The 26,399-nt window shown below is 36.9% G+C and overlaps 1 protein-coding gene across 4 annotated transcripts in view; it reads left to right on the top strand.

The window, feature by feature from the left end:
- Positions 1-22,014, top strand: part of PTCHD4 (patched domain containing 4) — a 188,379-nt gene extending 166,365 nt beyond the window's left edge. For all 4 annotated transcript variants that reach the window (XM_032409683.1, XM_032409684.1, XM_032409682.1 and 1 more), the window contains one exon: positions 14,146-22,014. In XM_032409683.1, coding sequence (XP_032265574.1) covers positions 14,146-15,779 — 1,634 coding nt within the window. In that variant the 3' untranslated portion in view covers positions 15,780-22,014. The remainder of the gene's footprint in view (positions 1-14,145) is intronic.
- Positions 22,015-26,399: the final 4,385 nt, after the last annotated feature.

Consider the following 26,399-nt stretch of genomic DNA (forward strand, 5'->3'; position numbering starts at 1 on the left):
TACTGAAATAATTTTCACTTGTAGATTTTCATATAGTTTAACTTTCTTCTCCTAGTATAAATCTGAAGTGTCAGGCAACTCCACTGACAAATCAGGCCAGCCGTGTTGCATGGAGAGCCAGTATGGAAATCTACGTCTTTTTTGTTTTTGTTTTGTTTTCACATTAGTTTATTCACAGACTTTGTAAACCTATCCAAGAAGCATTCCTAGGATACGCTGCCTCATAAGACAAAAATAGATCTTACCTTTGAGTGCCTCCATGGTTGGTGAAGACAGGCTTTGTGCAATACTGACTTGACCACACTGTCACAAAAATCACCTCCACCATCACCTTACTAGAATGTCATCACCCACTACAGTACAGAAGATAGAATGAGTGTCACAATTAACAACGTGTAAATTCAACCCCTCTGCTGTGTTCCCTAATTATAATTAGAGATAATCACAGGACTTATCATCTGCCACTCCCTGTAATGCCTCAACCTGCCTTTGAGCTTAGCAAGTTTAGCTACAAAAATTTTAACAACATAAAACTCAAAAAATATTCTTTTAGCACTCACAGCAACCATGACACTGCTAGGTACCGAGGGACAAACAAACAAAAATGAAGACATGCTCATTGATTTCAAGGCACTTTTACTGCTATATAGTACTTCAGATTGAGTCCTAGGCAGATGTCATCAGAGAAACAAAGTAATGAGATGATTGGCCTGGAGAAGACTGAAAGTACTGTGCTATTGTCTTAAATATTTGAAGTATGGGTATGTGGCAGAATAACTGGCACATATTTCTTTTTTGGGGGGGTACAAAATTACTTTATTTGAAGAATGGTACAAATGAAAGAAGTTAAGTATATGTTTTGGTACAACTTATAGAAAAGGTAAAGGTAACCCCAACATGCATGCACTGCCTTGGTGACCAGGCTATGGGAAGACAGCCTAAGGCTTAGCTCTCACTATCACTGTTTCCCAAGGTGTGCTTGTCACAGAGATATTCTGCCATGCCAGATTCGGGAGCCCCCATCTTGCACAGGTTGGTTACGTGGTCACCCAATTCTTTGATGGCACATATTTCAAAGGATACAATTAGGAGCAGATTTTGGAAATTTCAGGGTGACTGGTTTCAACTCTAAATATGGAAGAACTTTCCAAATTTCAGAAAGTATCTGGGCAGGTATTCACTTGTTGGGCTTGTAGAAAGAGAACACACATCGGGGGGAAAGCTGAGTGGGCTCTCATGTAGCATATGGTAGGTAAGTCTGTCATTAATATCTACTGATTAGTTGATCATTTTGTTTGAGACTTGTGCTCTTTTATTGAAGATTCCATACCAGTGTTAATAGAATCTATCTCTTGAGAAATCTCAGAAGGCATCAAAGAGATAATAAATTTTACAACCCGCTGACATTCTGTCATCAGCTCTTTACTTAATATTTCTGGGCCCTGAATTATTGTCAGTTATTTATAAGTGAAAGTATTCTGGAAACAATAATGTGGATTTGGGTGGGGTTTTTTTTATTTTTATAATTGCTAAAAGAGCCTTCGAGTTTTCATACATCTCCATGTGCTAAAAACCTTCAAATTGTCTCCCTGAACTTTCTAATGGTCACAGAACCAAAAATCATCCTTCCCTAGAGTCCAGTTGGTTGTTTTATAGTCATAGCAATCTGGGAGGGTTTCATTTGTTTCTTATTGTTTCTTGATGAATCTTTGCCTAATGGAAATTGGCAGGACAAAGTCCATAGGGATTATGATGATGGAAAGGAGTAAGATTTATCACAAGAGGTCAATAAGAGTTTCCTACAATTTTCAATCACTGAAGCTGTATTTAGTGGCCTGGCATGTTGTCATGATTCATTGTCATTTCTATTTATAACTTCAAGAATGAAACAGAGCCATGTGCTGTAGTATACGAACACATAGCCTAAGCCCCAAATGAACGTTCACCCATACATGAAAAATGCTGGCTAATATTTACCAAGTGTTTAATATGTGCCAAGGACTATGGTAAACATTTTATGTGGGTTATTTAATTTATTATTTTAGCAACACTGCCAGGCAAGTGCTTGCATTCTCTGTTCTGCATGTGAGGAAACCAACATGGAGAGTATCCATGAAGGGATCCACTTAGGGAGTAATACAACTGAAGTTTGAACCTGGGCATGAAGACAAGAACCTGTACTCAGGAGGCCCTCTACCAGGCTACTATCCACACCACCCACTGTCCTCTATCCCCTGCCTTTGTGAATTAACACCTTAACAAGAAAATGTTATGACAAGAATCAGAAAAGATATCTCTTGTTTATAAATGTATGCTATGATAAAGCTGAGCTAAACTGTGGACCACTAAAAGTGGAAAAGGGACTAGCAAATATGGTGAGAAGCAGGCCTTCTCAACTGAAAAGGAAGTCTGTATTCACCAGGGATACTAAAATAACACCAGTCCTGTCACTTCGAGGACCTTCTGGAAATGGTCTTCTTGCCCTCCGGACTGATGGAACTGAGCCATCCCAGCATCTCTGCCGTGTTCTCCTGGAGGTGATTGTGGTTTCCTCTGTGAGTCACAGAAACACAGAGTGGCTGGAAAGCTCCCTTTGAGTTTCCCTCCTGCTAAAGGAGAGCAACTCTATTAGCTTATTCTGAATAAGAACACTCACGTAAGGAAAGTCACAATTAGTTGAATCCAGTTAACTAAAACCCTTTATTAATCAGGATTTTTCCACAATTAACTTCTAAGGACCAAAAAAAAAGGCAAATTTCAAAATAAGAATCAGAGAAGAAAACTTGTAAACATTTCTCTAGGCCTGGTATACATTCATCCAAACTCCCACACTTCTACAACTATATAATACTATTCAATAATAGCTAGCATTTGCGGGAGCACTCACTGTGCACCAGATATTTGTACTAAGGGATCCATGTGTCTGTTTTTCCTTTAACATGGCAATCCTTTGAAGCAAATACTGTTATTCTCCCTATTTACAGATTGCCAAATCCAGCCACGGAGTTCATTTGCTCAAGGTCATACACTTAATTGATGGTAGTGAGGAAGCGTAAGCCCACAGAATGCAAAACTTAACCAATATGCCATATTGCCTCCTGATTTTCTGTGCATAATATAACGATGACTCAGAAGAATATTATTCAATAAATAATAATAGCTCATTCATTGAGTGCTTCCTGTATGCCAGGCACTGCTGTAGGCACATTGTAACTATTATCTCATTTAATATTCACATTAACCCCTTAAAATAGGTACCATTTTTACCCCCATTTTTTAGGAAAGTGAGGCACATAGTGGTTAAAATAATTCATTTTCTCCACATCACACATCACACAGTTATAGAGCCAGAACAAGAACCAAAATGTGTTACTCCAGAGTACATCCTTTTATTTATTTATTTATTTTTAAAGATTTTGTTTATTTATTTGACAGAGAGAGAGACATAGTGAGAGAGGGAACATAAGCAGGGCAAGTGGGAGAGGGAGAAGCAGGTTTCCCGCGGAGCAGGGAGCCCGATGTGGGGCTCAATCCCAGGACCCTGGGATCATGACCTGAGCCGAAGGCAGATGTTCAACGACTGAGCCACCCAGGTGCCACCAGAGTACATCCTTTTAATTGCTACACTTTTTGCTTTTTCTTCTTCCCTTCTTCCTTTCTTCTTTTCTTCCTTCCGGACAGGACACAGAAGAGGAATATAAGTCTAATGCATTTTAGAAAGATCTCCAATAAAGTTAATCAACCAATAAAAGTTGATTCAGAAAGGAAGTTCTGGTTGATTAATTTAATGACTATTCAAATGATTTAATTCCTGAGCTTTCTGGTTAATTGAGTTTCCACTGGCTTTAGGCCATTCTGTTCAGAGAGAAATTCCAGCCCATGGGATGTTTTTATTTCATCTTCATTGGTAAAAAGGCAGCAAAACACTCAAGGATGCTCCCAGAAAACTTACCCTCTGAAGCATTATCAAGCATTCATGCTACAACTTTGAAGATTTCTTTTGAACAATATTTATTAGGAAACTAAAACTATGCAAAATTTAACTTTGCTAAGTAAGATTACTTCCATTTCACACGTGTTTCCCAGTGATTGAATCAGACATTTTAAAAGCATTCTCCAGATCTCGGTGTTACAGAAATCTTAATTTATCATTACTTTTACTCTTTATAGGATAGAAGATCCCCAAAGCTTGTAATTAATGAACTGCTAAATTCAGGCATGTGGACGTGATGTAGTTTTCAAGTGCGACAAATGGGAATTATCAAACTTCAGAAGGATGACATTCCACCATATTTTCCTAATGGGAGGCACTTGGGAAATGTCCTTCAAATGAATTAATTCTTCTAATTCTTGTTCTTTAAATGTCTTTACCTCAATAAACACCGTATCTTAATTTTCATTCATTCCTACAAATTTTTGTTATTTATTATTTTCTTCTTTTATATGATCCCTTATTCTAGGTCTTGATTTTTTTAAGCATAAGCTCGTGCTTAGTTTATAAACTGCAAATCCACTTCTTGCATCAATTTTAAGATTTTCAGCCTGATCACCCATTCTTCCATTAATTGCTCTTTTTTGCTTCAAAAAATGACTTCTTCATTCCACATGGCTCCTCCTCACTTTCCCTATGTTAATATCTATGTTATCTTCCTCTCAGAACATCTTCCCACTTCTCATATGGCCAACTGGCACCTTTTCTCTTTTTCCACTGATAAAGCAACCAAGATATTTCTTCCACCTGGAGGCCATCCCTTTGTTTGGAAATGCAAGTCTGCGGGGCTTAAGTCTGACTCAGTGCTCCCGCTCTAACTCCTATAACAACAAAAGTTTTAATTTCTTTTGTTTTACAAAAATACTTATTTATATTAAAATGCCACTGCCCTCCAGCCAAAGACCACCAGGAATACTACTATAGTTGAACAAATTTGGGTTAATTGACTCATTACATTGAGGAAGAACACACACCATTGGGGACCATGGAGCAATATAGGACTAAGGTATTAGAATGGATTTATATGATTTTTGCAAGTGTTAGGTGGTTTGGAAGAGAGTTCAAAGCAGCATGGCTGGTTACTGTCAAGAAGAGAGGATAATTCAATGATCAGTTATCTTAATAATTTTTATACCTAGAAGGGCAGAACACCAGACTTAAGACCAGGAGATCAAGACTAAACTGTGATTGGTAAAGAAATGGCAATCACTCCTACCGTTCTTGATATCAGAGAATGTTTGGTTCATTTTATGTTTTGTTGTGTTTCACTTATATTCAGTCATAATTATGGAATGGTCTTCTTTTGTCTCAATACATCCCGGTCACAGACTGGTCTTCCATGATGAGTTCTGCCAGACTGCCTGGGGTCAACAGGATAGCACTAAGCCCAGCTGTGGGTGCCAGACCAGCTCCTGGCAATACCCGAGGCCAACCTGACAGCACCCAACTGTCAGGGCTGCTTTTCTAAAAACAATGTTTATTCATTTCAGAGAACCTGAAAGACGTGAAAAGCATTGAGAAAAAAACAAATAGCTTGCTCATAGTATTTTTTTCCCCTGAATGGGAATACCAGAGAAAGGGAGAGGACAAGAAAGCAGGCCACCATATGTGTGCTGGCCCTGCAGGGATGTTTCATCTTTTGGCAGCACTGAGGCTCCGCAGCAAGGAAATCTAAAAAGAGAGCACTGGGGATCCCCCTCAAAAGTCAACTCAGCTGTGGCAGTAAAGATAGCGGTAAACAACCTGCGTTTAGAAGGTGGCATTCCAAGTCAAATGATTTGGAATGTTCTGGATGCAAACATCCTGCAGTTGCCCAGCACTGAATTTTTCCATTCAATATAGCACCTACTGTGTGCCAAACACATATGTTAAGTTATCTAAAACTCATAACAATCCTATAAGGTAGGCCCCATTGTCATCTTATTGCATAGATGAGGAAACTGAAACGTGGAATGTTTAAAAAAAATAATCTTCTCAAGGTCACAGAGCTAGGAAGAAAGAAACCTGGGATTTAAACTCAAGCAATCTGGGGGCGCCTGGGTGGCTCAGTTGGTTAAACATCTGACTCTTGATTTTGGCTCAGGTCATGATCTCAGCGTCCTGGATTTGAGCCCCATGTCAGGCTCTGTGCTTAGCCGTTCAGTGGAGAGTCTGCTTCGGGATTCTCTCTGTCCCTCTGCCCCTCCACCCGCTCCCCCGCACTCACTCTCACTCTCTCTTTTTCTCAAATAAATATATAAATCTTTAAAGAAATAAACAAATAAACTCAAGCAATCTGGCTCTGGGGATGTGCTACTAACCACAATATCAAATCATGTTACTTACCTAGTTTTGCCCACTTTGAGTATTAAAGCCTTAGCTGCAATAGTCACCAGGTTTTAGAACATACATGTGTATATGAGGAAACACACATACATACTAGATTTTTTAATTTAACTTCATGCAGAACTACAAAATAAATTAGCAAAAATGATGGAATACAACTCTGGAGTGAAACTATCTGCCATTTTCTATACATTAAGATATGTATAAAATACACAACGTCACTGAAAACCATACAATGAGAATCTGATACTAAATTCCATTTTTTTCTTCTTAGGGACTTAATGAAATCCTCTAACCTCCTGCTAAGTGCTGAGAGATGAGTGTCTGTTCAGATTCATTCTGAATTCCTCTTTTCATTGCAATATGCCGCCTCTTTACCCTGTGGTTGAGCCTCCTTCATTCTGTACTGGGATAGGAAAGTTTCAAGAGAAGTCCCTTCCTGCTTAAGGGTGATATGAAGCTAGACCCTCCCCTCATTGCACAATACCATCACAGTTTCAGGTAAAACCATCCAATATGCCTCTGGCAACAGTGGCTTAGAAATTCCTGTTGAATAACTACCTACCCTATGTCTTTGAGGCTCTATGGGTATCAAAAGGCAAAAGCCTTGGCCATTTTTATGAATAGAGCTTGATAATCACCTATTTATTCTAGATGAGAGTTGATTAAAAGTAGTTAGTCTACAAATACACACTGATCACCACCTCTAGGTGAGACACCATGGGGATGGGTATTAAAGAGGGCACGTTCTGCATGGAGCACTGGGTGTTACGCACAAACAATGAATCATGGAACACTACATCAAAAACTAATGATGCAATGTATGGGGATTAACATAACAATAAAAAATAAAAAAAATCTATCTCTTGGGTAGAAGGGGTACCCTGTAGATTCATTTCTATCCTGCCAAATAACAATTTAGAACAAGCTTTTTAATTTCATATTCCATTCCTCACAGACATTTATAATGCTGAACCAGCCAAATTAATTAATTATATGCTAATTTTACAATTGAACATCACTGATATCTATCACCAGCTCTGCCATAGAATCACTGGGTAACACTCAGGAAATGCCCTTCTCAGTAAAATGAGGCAAATTCTATGTCACAGACTCTTAATGCTGAATATAGAGCTGTTAGTAATAATCATTGCAAGAACACCTAAAAATACCTTTAAGACTAGACACAGATCACAACCAATTCAATTTCACAAACATTTATTGAGTACCAATAAGTGTCAAATAATTGAAATACAAAATGGAAATGACAGTGCCTACCCTAGACAGTGAGGACCTTACAGACTTACATAAAAAACATCACACCAATGGATAATTTTAGTAGTGGGTAGTAGTAAGCGCTACCATATGTGTTGGAACACAGAGAGGCTTCTAAGCAGCTGAGTTAGGGATGAAGAGGGCAAGCAGAAGGTATTAGAGATGAGATCATCTTGGAGTGGTATCTTTAAAATAGAAGCAGGAACAGCCAACTAAACAGAAGGAACAATGGATAAGGATCCCGTATAATGCTGAACAAGTGAACGGTAACTCAAAATGTTGATTCAATATCCAGATTTTGTTGTTGTTGTTGTTGTTGTTGTTGGTAGCTGCTTTACTGGTTCGGTTGACTGATTTTTATTTTTTAATCATTCTTCATTCATTTGATTGGTATGGGTAAGTCACATAGCCTAAGAGCCCAATAGAAAATCAAAATACTCTTCCACCTGAGCTCAAGGGTGATTTCCACAAACACAATTAATGAAAGCATAGCTAACCAAAGCGGAAATAAATGCTCAGAGAAAGTAAAAAGATTTCTCCAGAGCAGGTCGTAAAAAGGAATATTATTTTTACCTTTATTTCTTATGTCACTGAAACAGGAGATGTCAAGCTTTCATGATCTGCTGAAGTCTCGACATATTCAAGTATAAAGGGAGGTTCACTAGTACATCTTCTCAAGGCAAATGAAGAGAATTCTAATTCAGCTGATTAGAAAGAATTAGAAGCCCACAGATGGTGTTTATTAGAGCAATATATCAAGAGAAGCCCAGTAGGGAGTACTAATTGAATCAGTAACAATTAGGTCTGATTTGATTTAATCCTTGTTAAACGTATTTTTTTTTTTTTTTTTTTTTTGAATTCTGGTTTGGGAGAGATTGGGTTTTGGATTAAAATGGCAACTGTAAAATTTATATTCCATTCACAGATGAACAACATCACTTTGAAGGAAGTCACTCTAGGCCTAACCATGTCACCAGAATTTTCCTACAGCACCGTAGGTGCAATCACAGTGTGAAGTTCACACTGGAATACAGGACTTTAGAGAAATGTTAAGTGTGGGAAGGAATCTGTTCTCAGAGATCTATCTTACTTTAGAAGTCCTCTTTAGTTGTTGTAAAGTGATTGCTTCAGAATCAAATGGAATTATAACCAGTTCTGAATATTATTCAGCTCATTTAGGACAGAAATCAGTTTTGTTTGATAACAAAAATACATGCTTTTAAATTTTAACCATTTAAGATTTTCCCACTGGTTGACCTGCAATGCCATGACCAAAAGAAGAATCCATATAATCTTCATTTTTTCCATATTTATCCATTGTAAATAACAGCACTTGTTAAATTATTGTTAAATAGAATATATTAGCCAGATGTCACATAAGTTTTGCTTGTTATTGAGCAGTGCTTCCATTTGCTTTCATTTGGAAAAAGGTCTCCCAACATCCCTGAAGACTTTTAGAATATTCAGTACACACACATACCCACACAAATCTTTTAATTTTGATTCCATTCCCACATTGAATTTTTCTCCCAGTTCCAACTCTGTCCAAAGCATTTTACTCCTAAGAGTTCCCTTTCTATTCCTTCATGAAACTTCGAGAAAGATTTGTTATCCAATAATGTCCCAGTTGAGCCATTTATTATGGCATTCTAATATAGTTTGCAAATATATATTAATATAATGGAAGGAAATCATGATCAAAGTTTGGCAGTCATCTTCTGGAATATTAAATGCATATGTCCAAGAAGAAGAATGTAGCAGGAGGGGAAGAATGAAGGGGGGGAAATCGGAGGGGGAGAAGAACCATGAGAGACGATGGACTCTGAAAAACAAACTGAGGGTTCTAGAGGGGAGGAGGGTGGGAGGATGGGTTAGCCTGGTGATGGGTATTGAGGAGGGCACGTTCTGCATGGAGCACTGGGTGTTATGCACAAACAATGAATCATGGAACACTATATCTAAAATTAATGATGTAATGTATGGGGATTAACATAACAATAAAAAATTTAAAAAACAAAAAATAAATAAATAAATAAATAAATGCATATTTCCAACAATGGCCTAACCTGCTACACCAAACAAGCTAATCTCTGCTCAGAGAAAAAATATCAATTATAAATATGAAAGCCACAACTACCTCCTCTTAATTTACAGATAAATTTATGCCTTAATTCATATTATTCCATCAGTCTAGACTGCATCATCCCCTGCATATAGGAAACTTGTAGCACTTTCCCTGATCCCTCAGAAAGAACTAGGTGTCTTTTCACAGTCCGTACCATTCGTCTCTACTTAGAAAGAATGCAATTATTCTTTATATATCAGTTAACTGCTGACATATATGTGTCTCACCAGTCAGCAATTTGAACAGAGTTGTTCATAAGACAAACTGAGGCCTTAGGTAAGGATTAAGGATTTTGGTAGAAATGGGACAGAAGCAAAGAACTGTCAGGACCAAGGAGAGAATATAATGGAATCAGTTCAGGTCATTGTTGAGTGGGACAAGTCACACTCATACGTGTTCTATAATCATCCTCTAAGATGGTGGGTCACTTCCTTTTGGGTGAATACCAATGTCTTGATTTCAGGTGTCTTGTCTGAATTGGAATAGGACCCTCAGTAATGGTGAAAAAGAGTGCATATACCCTTCTAAAAAGGTATGGTAGAGAGTTAGGGCTTTTTTCAAGTGAGCAGATATTAAAAACATGGTATCAGCCTCAGAATGGAAGCCAAAGTAAAAAGCAAGAAACCTAGAGAGAAAATACTGCAGAGGTTAGAAAGCAGGTTCTCCGTGGTTGATGAGAGCCAACTGACCAGCCGCAAGAGAAATCCCAAATTCTAATATCTCCTTACAGGAGCTCTGTTTCATGAAATAATTAAGTAGTTACCAATCTGGATGGATGGATGGATGGATGGGTGGATGGATGGATGGATGGATAAGTTTAATACATACATACAAAATTGAAAGAAAAACACAAAATTGTTAACAGCAATTATCTGTGTTGTAGGACTATGAAATAATTTTTCACCATTATTTTTTCCATCTTTCCAAAATTTTTGATGTAAATATGTCCTGTTTGTATAGCCAGAAAAAGGTGATTCAAATATGTGTGTATGTGTGCACATGCATGCTATCTTTTTTTCTTTTGACTACACCAGTAATTCTCAACTGGGGGCAATTTATCCCACAGTCAGCATTTGGCAATGTCTGGAGACATACATATTTGGTAGTCACAACTGTGGAGCGTGCTACTGGCATCCAGTTAGTAGAAGACAGGAACACTTGTGAACACCCTATGGGACTGCTTCTAAAATTCATATGTATTAGAAGCTATAATCTCTGTCTCAGAATTACCCAAGTAAAAATGCCCTTCTGGTCTGACAGATATTGGAAAATATTGTGTTTCTTGTTTACCTTTATGTTTTTTATGTTGACTAGTATGGGTCCTTGTGTATAACAAATCAAAATACATATTTGTGTTGAATTAAAAGTGTATAACTTCTGGAGATATAAAAATGCATAATAAATTTTAGAAAAAGTAATTAAAAGATACATTTTTTCAACCCATCTAGAATCAAGAATTGATTGAATTCAATTAGAGATTAGTGGGCATCTTCTGGGCATCTAGCACTTTGCCAGATGTTCTGCAGAGTATAAGAGTAACATAAAATGTATTCCCTGACCTTGAAGAATTTGCAATCTAACCAAAGAAATAGAACATATCCTAAGAAAACCATTTTGTTCCAGAGCAAAAGAGCACATGGTTGTGTGCCAAAATGAGTAACTAATTAGTGCAGTAAGACCTTAGGAACAGAAAAAAAAATCAATATGTCTGGAATTGTCAGAGATGGCTTCCCGGCAAATTAGAGAATTGAGCTGACACTTAACACACGGATGGACAGAATTTCCATGTGACCAGCAATGAGAAGAAGGTATTGTAAGGCAGAGAAAATAGCGTGAATAAAACTAAGAAGATAACACTGATCATGGGCAGGTTCATGGGGAGAGGAAAGACCACCGTTGATGCAGCAGGTAATAGATCTGAACTGCTAGGAATTAGCTAGATTATGGTGAGAATCAAATGAGTGAGTATCTGTAGGAATGGACTGTAAAATATCTAAACCTATGAATGGGATAAAATATGCCCTCTCCAAAGTTTGGAAATTATGTGTTCAGTCTTCATCACACTTAGAGTGGTTATTTAACCTCATACAGTTTAGCATCAACTTCCCACACAGACCTTTGTACTATATAAAGCAACAATCTGGCCTACATAGTGTACCTACTATTCCATAAAAGTGACCATTAGCAAAGGAAAGCCAAATTTAGCTGCAGCCCCACATAGCCTTTTCCCTCCTTATGACTACAAAGACAGCAAGAGTCCTCATTTCAGAAGAGAAGTGCTCTAATTAAAGAATTATTTTAATTACTTCAGCTAATATCCTAATATGTTTTTGTCAAGGGAATGAAAGAACAAGTATTCTGTTTGGTCAAGGAGTCTTGCAGAAGATAAAAATGAAGAATTAATGTTAAGAATCATTAGACTCAAAAAAATAATCATTAGACTTAATACACATATATGTTGAGCTAGTAATTAAATGCAAGAAGTAATAGATCATTGCCTCCAAAACACACACACACACACACAAAAAAAAAAACTTACCTTATACTTAAATGCAATTTGCCTAACCTTTTCTACTTGCTAGGATAAACATCTTTTCTGACTGGGGACTCAGAAGAGAGAACTTTGGAGACTCAATAGGCTTTATATTTAGGATAAGAAGAACTCCAATACAGTAACAATTAATAATTAATAAAAATTCCCATGATAGATGAACCCATGTATCTTTGAAGTCAAATATTAGCATTATATATATTTAAACTTCATTAAAAAAGGTTTCAGTAATGTTAACTCAGCTACAAAACTTTGTTGGTTAGGAATAGGTTCAGCTGCATGTAATAACCTTACTTACAGTGGCTTAGACAAATGGAGATTTGGCTCTCTTTAAAGAGACTTAGAGAGGATGATAGACCGTGGCTCTTATTGGTGGCTCCATGATGCCATTTAGGGCAAAGTTCCTTCTGGTTTTCAAATAAGCATCCTTAGGTGACTATCAGTTACATTACCCAGAAATATGTCACATGAGCCACCTCTAGTTGAAAGGTAGGCTGAGAAATAGTTTTTAATTGTGCCCATTGCAGTCCCAAATAAAAGTAACAAAGAAGGGGGAAAATTATGTAGGTCAATTAGCAACCCTATCAACATCACAAAATCAGTGATTATAATAAGACCCCAGCCATTATAATATGTTTGTTAAAGCATTACTGAGTGAATTGCTCCAATATCTAGGTGCCACACGAAGTCCATTTTCCAAGTTTTCTTGAACTAGGTCATTTTGTGCCTTTAAGCTACATTTTTTTCTAATGTGTTTCTTGGAGAAGAGCCCAAACAGCTTGTATCCATTCATAGAAAAGGTTTGTGTGTAGTATTGCTTTGCCTACAAGGGCAAGAGTGATCTATGAAGATTTTCACTCAGTTAGAAAGTTACCAATTGATACATTGTGGATGGTAATTGACAGAGCTAATTCGGGGAAGTGAAAAGAGGGAAATTGAAGATAATGGAATAATACCTTTACTTTCCCAGCTGCTTTCTGCTTTTGCTGATAAGGAAGCAAGTGGTAGTATCTTAAAAGCTGTTAAGTTCCTGGGGCAGGGGGAAAAGTTCAGTATCTAACTGTATCTGGTACATAGCAGGTGCTCAAGTAATATTTGTTGAATGAAGCTTTTGCTTATTTACCCTTATTAAAGAGTGCACAGAAGTTGATTAAAAAGAACCATTCCCCATCCACTTTTATGATGCAAATGTTAGTCAGCATCCGTACTGTGTGAATAAAAGCTCTGTGAGGAGCCCAAAGAAAATGCTTGCTGTGATCTCTCACCCTGAAGGTTTTGCCCGGTCTTTTATGTGACCTGGCGGATTTTTTTCAACTCACATCCAATGTTAATTAATCATATCTATAGGAATTGGTTTCTAAGCCACTTGACTACCAAGTGGATTATTAACCTTCTAAAATCAATGTAAAGTGATTTTTAAGTGTTTAAAATCATCTTATGATTTTCTAAATCAGCATGTAAGTCAGCTTAAAATGGAGGTTCGGGACTATCAGTCAATGCCTCAGTTGATCAAGCACTCAACTGGTGTTGAGGGGCATTTGAAAATGCATGAATAACAGCCCCTACCATTTACAACTTATGACCCGCTTAGGGAGACAACGTGTGCAGGGGGAGAAAAAAAATCACACAATGTCAATTTTATTTATGACTTGTCGAATTAATAAGACAGACAACACAGATTTCGTTTCACCCAGAAGACCAATTAATTTGGACTTTGCTAAAGTGGACACATGGACTAAATATATCCCATTGCGTAACTCAAATTTTGAGACCCTGATAGGAGGATCATAGCATTTTGCAGATTGGAGTCTAAAGCACTGCTTAGCATAGATAATAGATAATAAAACGATTATTCTCTCTCTTTTTTTAAAAAACTAGGTCATGGAACTAAAGGAGTGTTTGAGCTTCTGTCTGGATGGCGAAGAACAAGAGAGAATTTGCCCTTCAAAGACAGGGTAGCAGATGCCTATTCTGATGTGATGGTCACCTATACCATGACCAGCTCCTTGTACTTCATTACGTTTGGCATGGGTGCCAGCCCATTCACAAACATAGAGGCTGTGAAGGTCTTCTGTCAGAACATGTGTGTCTCCATTCTGTTGAACTACTTCTACGTTTTCTCATTCTTTGGCTCCTGTCTGGTCTTCGCGGGCCAACTGGAGCAAAACCGCTACCACAGCATCTTCTGCTGTAAGATCCCCTCTGCGGAATACCTGGACCGCAAACCTGTGTGGTTCCAGACCGTGATGAGTGATGGGCATCAACAGACATCCCATCACGAGACGAACCCCTACCAGCACCATTTTATTCAGCACTTCCTCCGTGAACATTACAATGAATGGATTACCAATATCTACGTGAAGCCATTTGTTGTCATCCTCTATCTCATCTATGCCTCCTTCTCCTTCATGGGGTGCTTGCAGATCAGTGACAGAGCCAACATCATCAATCTACTAGCCAGTGACTCCCCAAGCATTTCCTATGCCATGGTTCAGCAGAAATATTTCAGCAACTACAGCCCAGTGATAGGATTCTACATCTACGAGCCCCTGGAGTACTGGAACAGCAGCGTCCAGGAGGATCTACAGAGACTCTGCAGTGGGTTCACTGCAGTGTCCTGGGTGGAGCAGTATTACCAGTTCCTGAAAGTTAGCAACATCAGTGCCAATAACAAGAGTGACTTTATCAGTGTCCTACAAAGTTCATTTTTAAAAAAGCCAGAATTCCAGCATTTTCGAAACGATATCATCTTCTCCAAGGCAGGGGATGAAAACAACATTATTGCTTCTCGCTTGTATCTGGTGGCCAGGACTAGCAGAGACAAGCAGAAGGAAGTCATAGAAGTGTTGGAAAAATTGAGGCCCCTGTCCCTATCAAAGAGCATCCGATTTATCGTGTTCAACCCCTCCTTTGTGTTCATGGATCATTATGGCTTGTCTGTCACGGTGCCTGTTCTGATTGCAGGCTTTGGTGTTCTCCTGGTGTTAATCCTGACTTTTTTCCTAGTGATCCACCCTCTGGGAAACTTCTGGCTAATTCTTAGTGTCACCTCAATTGAGCTGGGCGTTCTGGGCTTAATGACATTATGGAACGTCGACATGGATTGCATTTCTATCTTGTGCCTTATCTACACTTTAAATTTTGCCATTGACCACTGTGCACCACTGCTTTACACATTTGTATTAGCAACTGAGCACACCCGAACACAATGTATAAAAAGCTCCCTACAAGAGCATGGGACAGCCATTTTGCAAAATGTTACTTCTTTTCTTATTGGGTTGGTCCCCCTCCTATTTGTGCCTTCGAACCTGACCTTCACACTGTTCAAATGCTTGCTGCTCACTGGGGGTTGCACACTTCTGCACTGTTTTGTTATCTTACCTGTGTTCCTAACCTTCTTCCCCCCTTCCAAAAAGCACCACAAGAAAAAGAAACGTGCCAAACGAAAGGAGAGAGAGGAAATTGAATGCATAGAAATCCAAGAGAACCCTGATCATGTCACCACAGTCTGAAGGGTGTAGACAAATGGATTATTTTTCTTTTCCAGTATTGCACAACGATGCAGGGAGAGTAAAGCTCAGACCTCAGCTGCTTGGGCTGGCCAGGGATAACAAGGAAAGTCAGATCAAGAGTGAATTGTTCATGACACATCAAGGTGTCTGCTTCTTGGGGGGGGAGAGAGAATCAAAGAAGAGGGAAATGTTATTTGCAACCTTGTTCTCCACTAAAGATAAGTTTGTCGATGTGATCTTAGAGCTCTTCCAAGGAATGGACGAATCAATGGAGTGTTGAAAGCCAAAAGATCTAACCACTTTCAAAAATAAAATGCTTAAGAAAGAGGGAGAGGAAAGGAAAGGGGGCCTCTACATAGGGAAAGTGAGAGGAAATGTCAAAATTGCCATGACACTTTTCTTATCTGTGTTTTGAAAAGGTTGGTCAAAGGAAACCTATGCACTTGGGAAGTACATATTTAATCCCGTCTAAACCAAAGGACTTCCCAATCCATTTTATGTGTACATATATATGTATATATGCCAAATATACATATACTTAGATTTGTCTTTAGTGTACACTGATGTTTGTGTGGAAGACAGTGTCCATTTGCAGATGGGCTGACCTTTCTCTAGAAAGCCAAATCAGCCTTAGCTAAATATAGATGCGTTAACGGCAATTCAAAATCAACTCATGTTTCAGCATCAAGAGATGTGTGAGAAGCAAAATAAACAGAGATGTGAGTCCATTAGATTCTACATATAATGTCAGTCTTTGAGATTCTTGCTTTAGATGACCTAGCAAAAAACACAAAATGCATTTAAACCAATTATCACATGGACAAGGGTTAAAATTTCATGTTGGAGCTTAACAGTTGATAAGGCTTTTCATTGGCATTGAATGGTTCTCTATATTTGGGAAGGCTGATTTGGCTACTTTCAGAGAGCTTACCCACTGCAAATGAGCATTTTATACATATTGTCCAATACATGCGTGTATAAGGGTACACGTGTGTGTGTGTGCACGTGTGTGTGTGTGCACATGTGTGTGTGTGAGAGAGAGAGAGAGTTGGGGTATACCATAGTTATAGTGCTCTCATTTTAGATGATGAAAATATACTGCCATGGAATATAATTAACATAGGAGAAAGGAGATCTAACTAGGAAGCGTTTGTAGAACGAAACAATAAATGGATCATCACCATTCATCACGCGCCATCAACTGGTTCTTAGTGTAAGGAAAATATTCTAATTCTATAAAGTCTAGTGTGCTCCTTGCATTAATATTTGGCACATTGACCCAGGCCATGATCACTATAGTAGTGGTCACTCTAACTACTGCAATATTGTTTTGTAGCTTCTTGCAATATCATCGTTCTTGTTACCTGGAAAGTGCTCCTCAGTTGGCCCACCACCTAGGGTGTCTGTAGCTGTCCACAGGTGACATATTAACTGTAACTGCTGCTGAATGCTCTCTCAGAAAAAGTACTGAGGTAAATGTTTTCATTGAGTTAACGTTTAAAACTGCTCCCCAGCAGATAGACTTAGTCTGTTGGGTGCTTACTTGGATTAATGCTGTGTTTCCTGTCACAGAAAATTACTAGAAAATGCCTTTTCCCATGCCAAGCAGTAAAATAAGTTAATTTTCAGGTAGAACTGAACAAACGTCCAGTGATTCTAAAATCTTTTAGTAAGCTCTTTTACCTGGAAGAGAGCTACTATTTCCCACCAACTTTGGTTGTATATTTTAATTGAATTTAAAATATTAAAATCTGGGAAAACGAAAAAACCTCTTGGACTCTGTTAAGTTCAGAAAAGAGATACAAACCATACCATTCTGGTTGCAGTCTTTGGAAATGAAGTTGATAGATTAAGAAATGACAAAACAACAAAACTAGTGTACTTTTCCAAATAAAGAGTTTACCAGGATATTAAGGGAAAGAACGGTCTCTCTAAAATGAAAATCGTTTAACCAAATTTTATTTTATCAAATGAAGTTTGTTTTGTCCTACCTTGAGGTTACTGAGTTTCTATTAGAAATGATTCATGTCTTCGCAACTATGTTCGTATGGGCAGAGTATCAATTGATCAAGTATGGAAAATAATTGCGATAAACATATAGTTATTGTTCTCACATTATTTGTTAAATTCATGTCACAGATAACCCTAACCTGGATGACTCTGCTAGAATGAAATGGTATTTGACACTAGTAGACCTACAGATCATGATCTCATATCTGAAGTAGAAGTTTCTAAAGAGTTGGGTTTTGGGGAAAGGGAGGAGGATTCTTCTTTCATAGTTTACTCACCATTTGTGAAGATTTGTTTTACATCCCTTTCAAAAGATGGCGGTAATCAGCTGAGAAGTTCCATTAACTATTACTCCATTTCTTTCTGAGGTATGCCATTCTCCATTCATTTATCAAGTTTGAAAAAGCTTGCCTATTTGGGTCATTTTTTTTTCTTGATTACTTTAGACAATTCCACATACAAAGAAGATTGGCAGGCTGATTTATAAAGAAAGAATCAAGCATGCCAGTTGCCAAATACATATGAGGATGGTGGCATAGACTGCCAAGCCACCAGGGCAGTTCCAATACCATACTTCCATCTAGACAGTCTCTTTTTGGATGAGGGAAAACAGTTCTTTGTTAGGTTCTGACTTCAAGGACCAAAGTGAGTAAAATAAATGTGAATTTCCCATTGTTCAAGTGACTAGAGGGGTGGAATTTTGTAAGGGACATTATCTTTTCCAGGACACCATGGTACTCTTTAGTGAACTGTAGCAATAATTTCTTGAAATGGAATTTCTTATTCTGGAAGAGTTCATTTACCACCCAAAATGCCCCAACTCAGTCCTAGGAAGTAATTTAAACCTGGAAAGAATCTAACTAAGCATCATCTGACCTCCCAAACTCAGATATTTGCATTTCCAAAAATCCAATTACTAAATGCCAAGATACATCTTAACATATGAGATCATGATTTGCAGGTAACGCCCAACCTCTGCCTTTTTTGGTAGCTTATGTGCAACTCTCCCTAGTTTTTCGAGTTTACTGCCATCGTTTTGTCCATTTGTGAAAGACTGATGATGTTCAAATTGGGAACCTACCTACTGCTAGAAGATGACTGATCAACTCCTGGAAGAAAAGAACCTGTGGGAAGTATCTCATCTATGTAGAATATTGTATTTTGCTGAAATGTGTTTTTCCCTTAAAGAGAGAGATTTCAAATGTTTGTAAAAAAAAAAAAAAAAAAAAAAACCTTTTCTGAATTTAAACTGCAATGTGAATTTATTTTCTTCCATCAGAATACAAATTTGAAGTAGAAAGTGCCATAAGAACTCCACTCTCCATGATGGTTAATAAGCTCCAAAGAGGTACTCACCTAAACTATGGAAAGATTTGGTTAATCCAGACCATGCCTAACTTTTTTTAATGAAAGTTGTGCTTAAATGTCATCCCATGAATTCTTCCAGGGATAGTGAACCTCTCTGACAGTTGTGCATGAATATTCTATGAAAGAATTATTCTTCACTAAGGTTGTATCCTGTGAATGTTCCTTTCCCATTTGATCCCTATTTATTTTCACAGAATTTGGGTTTTACCTTGCGAGGTTAGAAGAATTCTGACAAATGAAGCTCCTATGATGCTAGAATAGCCATTCTTGAACGTTGAATTTAAGAGGGTGAGAGCTTTGTCCATTTTGTAATTACCCATGCACTTTCCCATAATAATCCTCTAATCCTTCCAGGCTTGTGGTTAGAGCTAGGGATAACTATTGCCATTCAGAATTACATGTATTTTTATAAGTTGACTGTAAATACCATAATTACAGTCACATATTTTTATAACCAAATAGTTATGAATGCCTGGCACTCTGCATGCATTGTTACTAATAGTACATGGATTTTTTAAAACACTATTTTCATCATTATTGTAACTTTTATTAAAATTCTCATATCAGCTATTCATAAATGCCTTGTAGGTTTTGGTCCCAAAGGCCTAAAGTCCACAGAAACTTCCATCTCAAGGGAACAATTTAAAAATTGCCTTCCCTGGGTGTCAATGGCAGCAACGTCTTCTAGAATGTCCTCTGGAAAATCCTAGAGGCTAAATCTGATTTCCAGGTAAATGACATAGCAGATTCTGTGTTAGTCAGTAATCACTCATACTTTAATGTCTTATGTTTGCTGATCTCACGGTGAACAAGAGAATATAATACCTTGAGACTGGAATTTAGATCTTGTCTCCTGTAAATTGGAGAACTTAATGATTTGCTCAACCTCTTTCTAGAGGGATCGCTCTGTTCTGTTGGTGTTTGCCAATGGTACTGATAATCCTTTCAAATGTGAACCTAAAAAAGTGTCATTTTTTTCCAAAAGAGACTTAGAAACACTTTTATTCCCTTTAAAAACAAAACAAACAAAAAATATTCTTGCTCTTTCTGTGTTACAAAATAATTTTGTGACAAATTTTATGACATTGACTCAAAACCTGACTATAGTTGAATTGGTATGCCCTTGGAATCTCCCCATCTTGAACTGAAAATAAAACTCAACATCATCACTGTGGTGCAGGCATTTACACCAACCCTTTTAAGCAATGATATGCCAATATATTGTATAGGGGAAACGAGCTAATTTTTTTCTTACTGTGTTGTCTTCAAAATCATGACTGCAAATGTATTTATCCAAGTGAAACCTGCAAAATCACAAATGAAACAACAAAGAAAGACTCTGTGCATCAGGTCCACCATGGAAAGAACTATCTGTAGGTTTAATAGCAGTAAATTTATTTGATTTCTAAACTAAATGGCCAAGGGTTGACCCACCATCATGTTTTAGTTAGAAGGGGAAGTGGTGGTGTTCTGTGTTTAAAGCTTTGTGTAATTGGCTCAGGTAACATTTGAAATAAGTTTGAAGGAATCCTGAGAAGTGAGCCCACATGCTTAGAAATCAAGCTGTCTATAAGTAGGCATGATAGACTAGGTGGGAAAATTCCACATATTTTAGAGTTTACGGTACAGCACAGAGAACTGCATGGTGCCCCAAAACTACAGATTCTTAAACTCTAGCAAAATTGATCATATGTAAATATATTTCACTTGAAGATTGTCTTCTCATTTGTCAAATTCATAACCTGATCTTGTGCTCTTGAATTTCCATGCATGAACCAGAGCCATAGATCATTTTGTGGATAAAAGTGGGATACTAGGGAGACTCCTTGAAAAGAAGCTTCAAGTAAGCACCCAGATAAGCATTATTCATTTCCAGAGATGGCTGCTGGCATTCTTTTGTTTTGTGCATTTTTGAGACATCACAGATAATTTTTTGATGTTTTCTCTGTACTTAATGAGGACCTCTCTGTTATTAACAAGGAAGTCACTTGCTTTTCTTATAAAATAGAAAACTATTCAAAGAGAGAAATATATAAGGTCAAAAATCATATACTAGAATAGTACAGATGACTAGTCGATAATCATATCTCTTCTGCACCTCTAAAAATGTTATCAAAATTAAATGGGCTTATACCTTAAACTGAGAACCTCTATAAGGTAGATATTTTTTAATATAATATTTATTAAAAAATCATTGCTAATTTTGCACTTTTATAAATTATAGAAAGTCAGTCCCTACTATTTTTCCCAGTTGAAGTTTTCCTTAAGAAAGTGTTCACAGGTCATGCTAATTATGAAGTCTTAAAAATCGGAAAGAAACTTTAGAAACAGAGGAGTAAGAACATCTACCAGGTATGTGGGATTCCTGCTCCATGTCACATGTTTGTACTGATCCAAACTGGGGTTTTTAGAAGTTATTTGTCACTGTGTCACATGTTTCCCGCATGGCCAGATAGAAGAATGGTATGGGTTTCTTTCCCTCTGTTTCCATATTTATAAGAGCAACCACATTACCCACAGGGCTCTGTCAAACCAGAGAAGAAATAAGAACTCTACGAGTAACTAGGAGAGACTGCCATGGATAAAAGACAAGAGGAGTTTATTATGAGTGTGTTGCTTTCCAGTCTTGTACAGATTTATTCACTTGGATTTGGGCAAAGGCAGCCTATACTATGTTGTGGGGATCATTTAAGTTATCTAACGTGAGATGGTATCTCCACCTGGAAACTGAAATGCCTTCCATCATTCTATTTGATTAATTCACTGGTTATTTTGTAGCCACGTGAGAGAGCTTGTGATGGGTATTAAGGAGGGCACATACTGCATGGAGCACTGGGTGTTATATGAAAACAATGAATCATGGAACACCACATCAAAAACTAATGATGTATTGTATGGTGACTAACATAACATAATTAAAAAAAAAAAAAGAAAAAGACCAAACTGTCCTATTCCCCCATGCCCTGGTACAGTGTGCGGCACCTATTTTGAGGTGGAATTAGGAAATTCTGGTACCTTTTCTTCTCAAACATACAAGTGCTAGGTACTGATAAATTAGACCTTAACCTCACCAATGCAATTATCCCAAAGTTTTAGAGTTTAATCAACAACTTTATTATACTTTCATGTTAATTATGCATATTTTTCAGCAATAGACTTTCTTGCTCTTAAATAGGAAATCTATCACAGCTTGAAAAGGGCAGAGATCTCTCCAAGCTACCTCATAAGGGTATTTAAAGACAAAATGGCATGCAATCTTTGATTAAACGGCAATATATTAAAGCCACAAAGCAATATTACTTATCACATCTCCCTGATGCTCTTTCACTTTCTAAGTTTAGACCATCTAAATGTAAAGGGAATACCCCCATGTGCAGTCCTACTTGTGCATTCTGGTTAATACAATGTTCCTTAATGTGAAATCTCTCAGGGCTGTTGTTTGGTTGTCTCTCTACAGACATCCCAGAACATGGAACTTGGTTCAGAAAGAGAATACCCTGACATTGACTTTGAGGCAGTGGTCTACCTAGGGAGGTGCACAATCAAATAATCTGTGAGTAACTCAGTTCAAGTGCACTTCTTATCCATGGAAGGAAAATTCAATTTGTTTGTTTGCTCATTTACCCTAAGCAAACAGAAAGAGACAAAGTTACTAGTGTTTGGCATTTTACTTAGGTCTTCTTTTCCACTGGATACCATCACTAATATTTTTGTCTAAATTAGGATTCTAAAACACAGGTCACTTTTGGAAATGTTAGAATCAGTGAGGAGAAAACTACTGGGAAGAAAGAGTCTTTGCCCATGCATAGACAAGCTGGAGAAATGAAAATAGAAACTGAGCACTTTATTTCCTTTTCTTTCCTAAAACACTTACTCTCCTGGCTAAGCAGAATGCTAATTTCTATAACAAAGAGGAATGATGAAAAGTATGATATTATGAGACCAGCGTCTTATCAATACAAATCTCATAGCAAACCACCACTTTCAGATGGCTTTCCCTATAAGAACATTCTTTTTTTCTAATGTTCTATGATATATAGTTTCTTACCACATCTCATTCACGAAAAGAGCCTCATTTCTCCCTCGTAAAATAGTGCAAATACACTAATATACCATGTAAAGCTCTGCTCTGTGATTCGGTACCTTGCACTCTAACACTAAAGCTACTTATTGAGGAACACTTGAAAAAGAATTTTGAACAAAAATGTCAATATCAAAAAAAAAAATTTACCTAAGTTATATTTTCATCCCAAAATATCTTCAAAGGAGGGAGCTGCCTGAGTGCTCTTTTAGATCTTACTAAGAAGCAAATGTTCTTATATGAGTCCTTCAGAAATTTCCAAATTACCTGAATCTGGAGCATTATCAAAATTTGTCTCTCTTCTCTGTAAGTGAAAAAAATATATAAACTAGGCTTTTCTAACTATAATAAAAATAAAGACATAAATTATTTCCCATAGATTTATACATGTAAACATACATTTTCAATTAATCTCATAACCTAGTCAAGGAAAATTACATTACAAATAGTTCCTTTTTAATTTCATTATTCTTTTCATACTTTGGATACATGGAGATATAATAATTTTAGTTAAATTCCTCAGGATTACATTGTTTAAGAAATCTATGATCTAAAGTCTAAATTAAGAAAAATAACAATAAAGTTTTAGCTGTTTGCAAAAATGTCATCTCAGTTATATTTACTATAATGCCAGTAGGCAAAATTACTTACAGTATTTCTGGCTATGTTGACCTTTTATTTTAACAACAACAACAAAAATCTATGTCCATTAGTCATAATAAGCAATAGTTAGCATATTTAAATAGTGATAGGTGACACTGGTGGTTACTCTTTAGTTCCTAGGGTCAGTTGACTGCTAGTTCTTTCTAGATTACAGTCCTAAATGCTGCAATCTAGGTTATTCATAGTTTTATGGTAGTTTTCTACTAATATTAAATGCCCCACAGAATATCGTAATACATGACTTCTTCATCTAATGTCAGTAGGATCGTTGGTCTTCTTATGCTTTAGGGAAAGATTCTTCTAGGCTACAATTAAACTTCTTAATTCTAATATCTCACGACATCACAACGTAACATAACAACCTATATTTCTTCAGTCCTTTATTGAATCACAAGTCCTAAAAATTATTAATTTTATCCTTTAAAAATTTATGAATACATGCATTTTAAGAATACCATGATAATATATATCAACTATTTCTATGTGGTTAAGATAGGACATTCTGAAGCAAATACAAAATACCTTGGCATTTCTAAGACATATTTTTTTGAATCTCTAAGTTCACAAATATCTATAACATATAAATTATTGTTACTGAAATATGTAGATGGCCCTTTAAGACCCCTAATAATTGTATTAACTCATGTCTAAGGCAATTTATAATCAGTTCAAAAAAATTTCTGCTTGAGACTTCTCACTGCATTACATTGTATGACTGTAAAAATATAGTAAAGGTGCTTGAACCAACAAATTTTTTTAATTATGTGAGAGCTACAGGGATGAAGACAGTAAAAAATAGGTTAGTGGCTCTCAAGCAGTCCACAGGCTCACTCACAAAGCACATCCCTTACCCTGTATGCACGTGATACAGTTCCAAGTCCGAGCAAAATTATTCATGAGCTGTCAGGACCACTTCTAAGTCATTAAAACCAAGAATGTTAGATCTTTGAATACCTAAGTTCACTGTGTATTCTGATGAATAATGTGGCGTGATTATAAGAAATAGATAGATAACCAACAGTCACAGGATTTAAGTGCACCTGATGCCAAAATTATACTGAAACAGTTTAATAATCCACAATCTACTTTAGAAACCTGTCATTTCAGACCCACTTCATTATTGACATTATTTACATGACTAAATAAAGAACTCTGTCTAATACATCTTATTATATATACTTTTTTTATATTTTTTAAAAGAAAAGTGCCCAGAATTTTGTATAGAAATGTTTGAGTTCACTCAAGAGCCATTTTCCTGCCTAAATTTAACTTTAGAGTCATTAATTTATTTTGCTTTATTCCTTGCTTAAATATGTTCACTCTTCCTCATTTTTAAAATAACTTTTTAGAGTAACTAGAACATATTTTTCCTTTAGGTAAGAATGAGCATGGCTAGGAAGGGGTGAAATAATACCTGGCAAAATTAAGCTGGACAGGTGAACATATTTACAAGCACTGAAATTTGGGGAAAGTATTACTCATTGTTATTTACATGGGCAACAAGCTGGAATTTGCTTTTAATAATGGCAGTTGACGTGGCAAACAGCATATAGTATAGGTTCTTTTTCTGAGCAGACACTCACAAGTGGCTATTCAATGAAATAAATTAAAGAATCCTCCTGCCTCTGACTTGTCTGAATGTGACCTAATGAAAAATGAGTTATTTCACAATCTCAATCAGTGAGACCTATATTTGGATGTTTTTATCATTGCTTTATTTTATTTTATTTTCTGGAATTCTTTTTTATAACCAGTTACATAGGAATAAGACCCCATATACAGAAAAAAATTCAGCTATGTTGAAGTTAATGTCCTTTCCAATAAGCTGAAATGCTAGAACCTAGAACTATATACATCTTGACAGTGAAATAAAAAGGAATGTGATTTGATATGGAAAAAATACCAAAGGATAAGGATGATTAAAAAAAAAAAAAAGAGGTCAGTAAGAAAAACAAAACAAAAAATACGAAACTTTTTTTTAAGGATTTTCTTTTTTAGAGAGAGAAACAATGAATGCATGAATGGGGGGAGGGGCAGAGGGAGAGAGAATCCTCAAGCAGATACCCCACTGAGTACAGAGCCTGACATGAGGCTCTATCTCACAACCCTGAGATCATGACCTGATCTGAAATCAAGAGTTAGATGCTTAACCAACTGAGCCACCCAGGCGCCCCCAAATGCAAAACTTTGGAAGAAGAAAATCAACAACTGAACTAAAAGTTTTTTGTTTTATTGGTTTTTTGTTAGTTTTTCAAGTTATTTTGTATTTTTTTTATAATAAACACATTGAAAGGGGTCAGAAAAATGTTGACATAGCTAAATCTCCAAAAGTTTGTTGGCCGTTAACCCTTAAAGAAATAGAACCAGAAGTCATTTATATTTTAGGATCAAGATTTACTGTGGCTAGGTTTCTGGAGCACCTCTAGATTGCCTGGGATTATTATTCATTTATTCAGCAAATACTTAGGAGCACCTATCTCAGTCTCTGTGCTAGGCTC

The sequence above is a fragment of the Phoca vitulina genome, unplaced genomic scaffold (assembly GCF_004348235.1).
Source record: "Phoca vitulina isolate PV1807 unplaced genomic scaffold, GSC_HSeal_1.0 scaffold11, whole genome shotgun sequence".
Taxonomy (NCBI): Eukaryota; Metazoa; Chordata; class Mammalia; order Carnivora; family Phocidae; genus Phoca; species Phoca vitulina.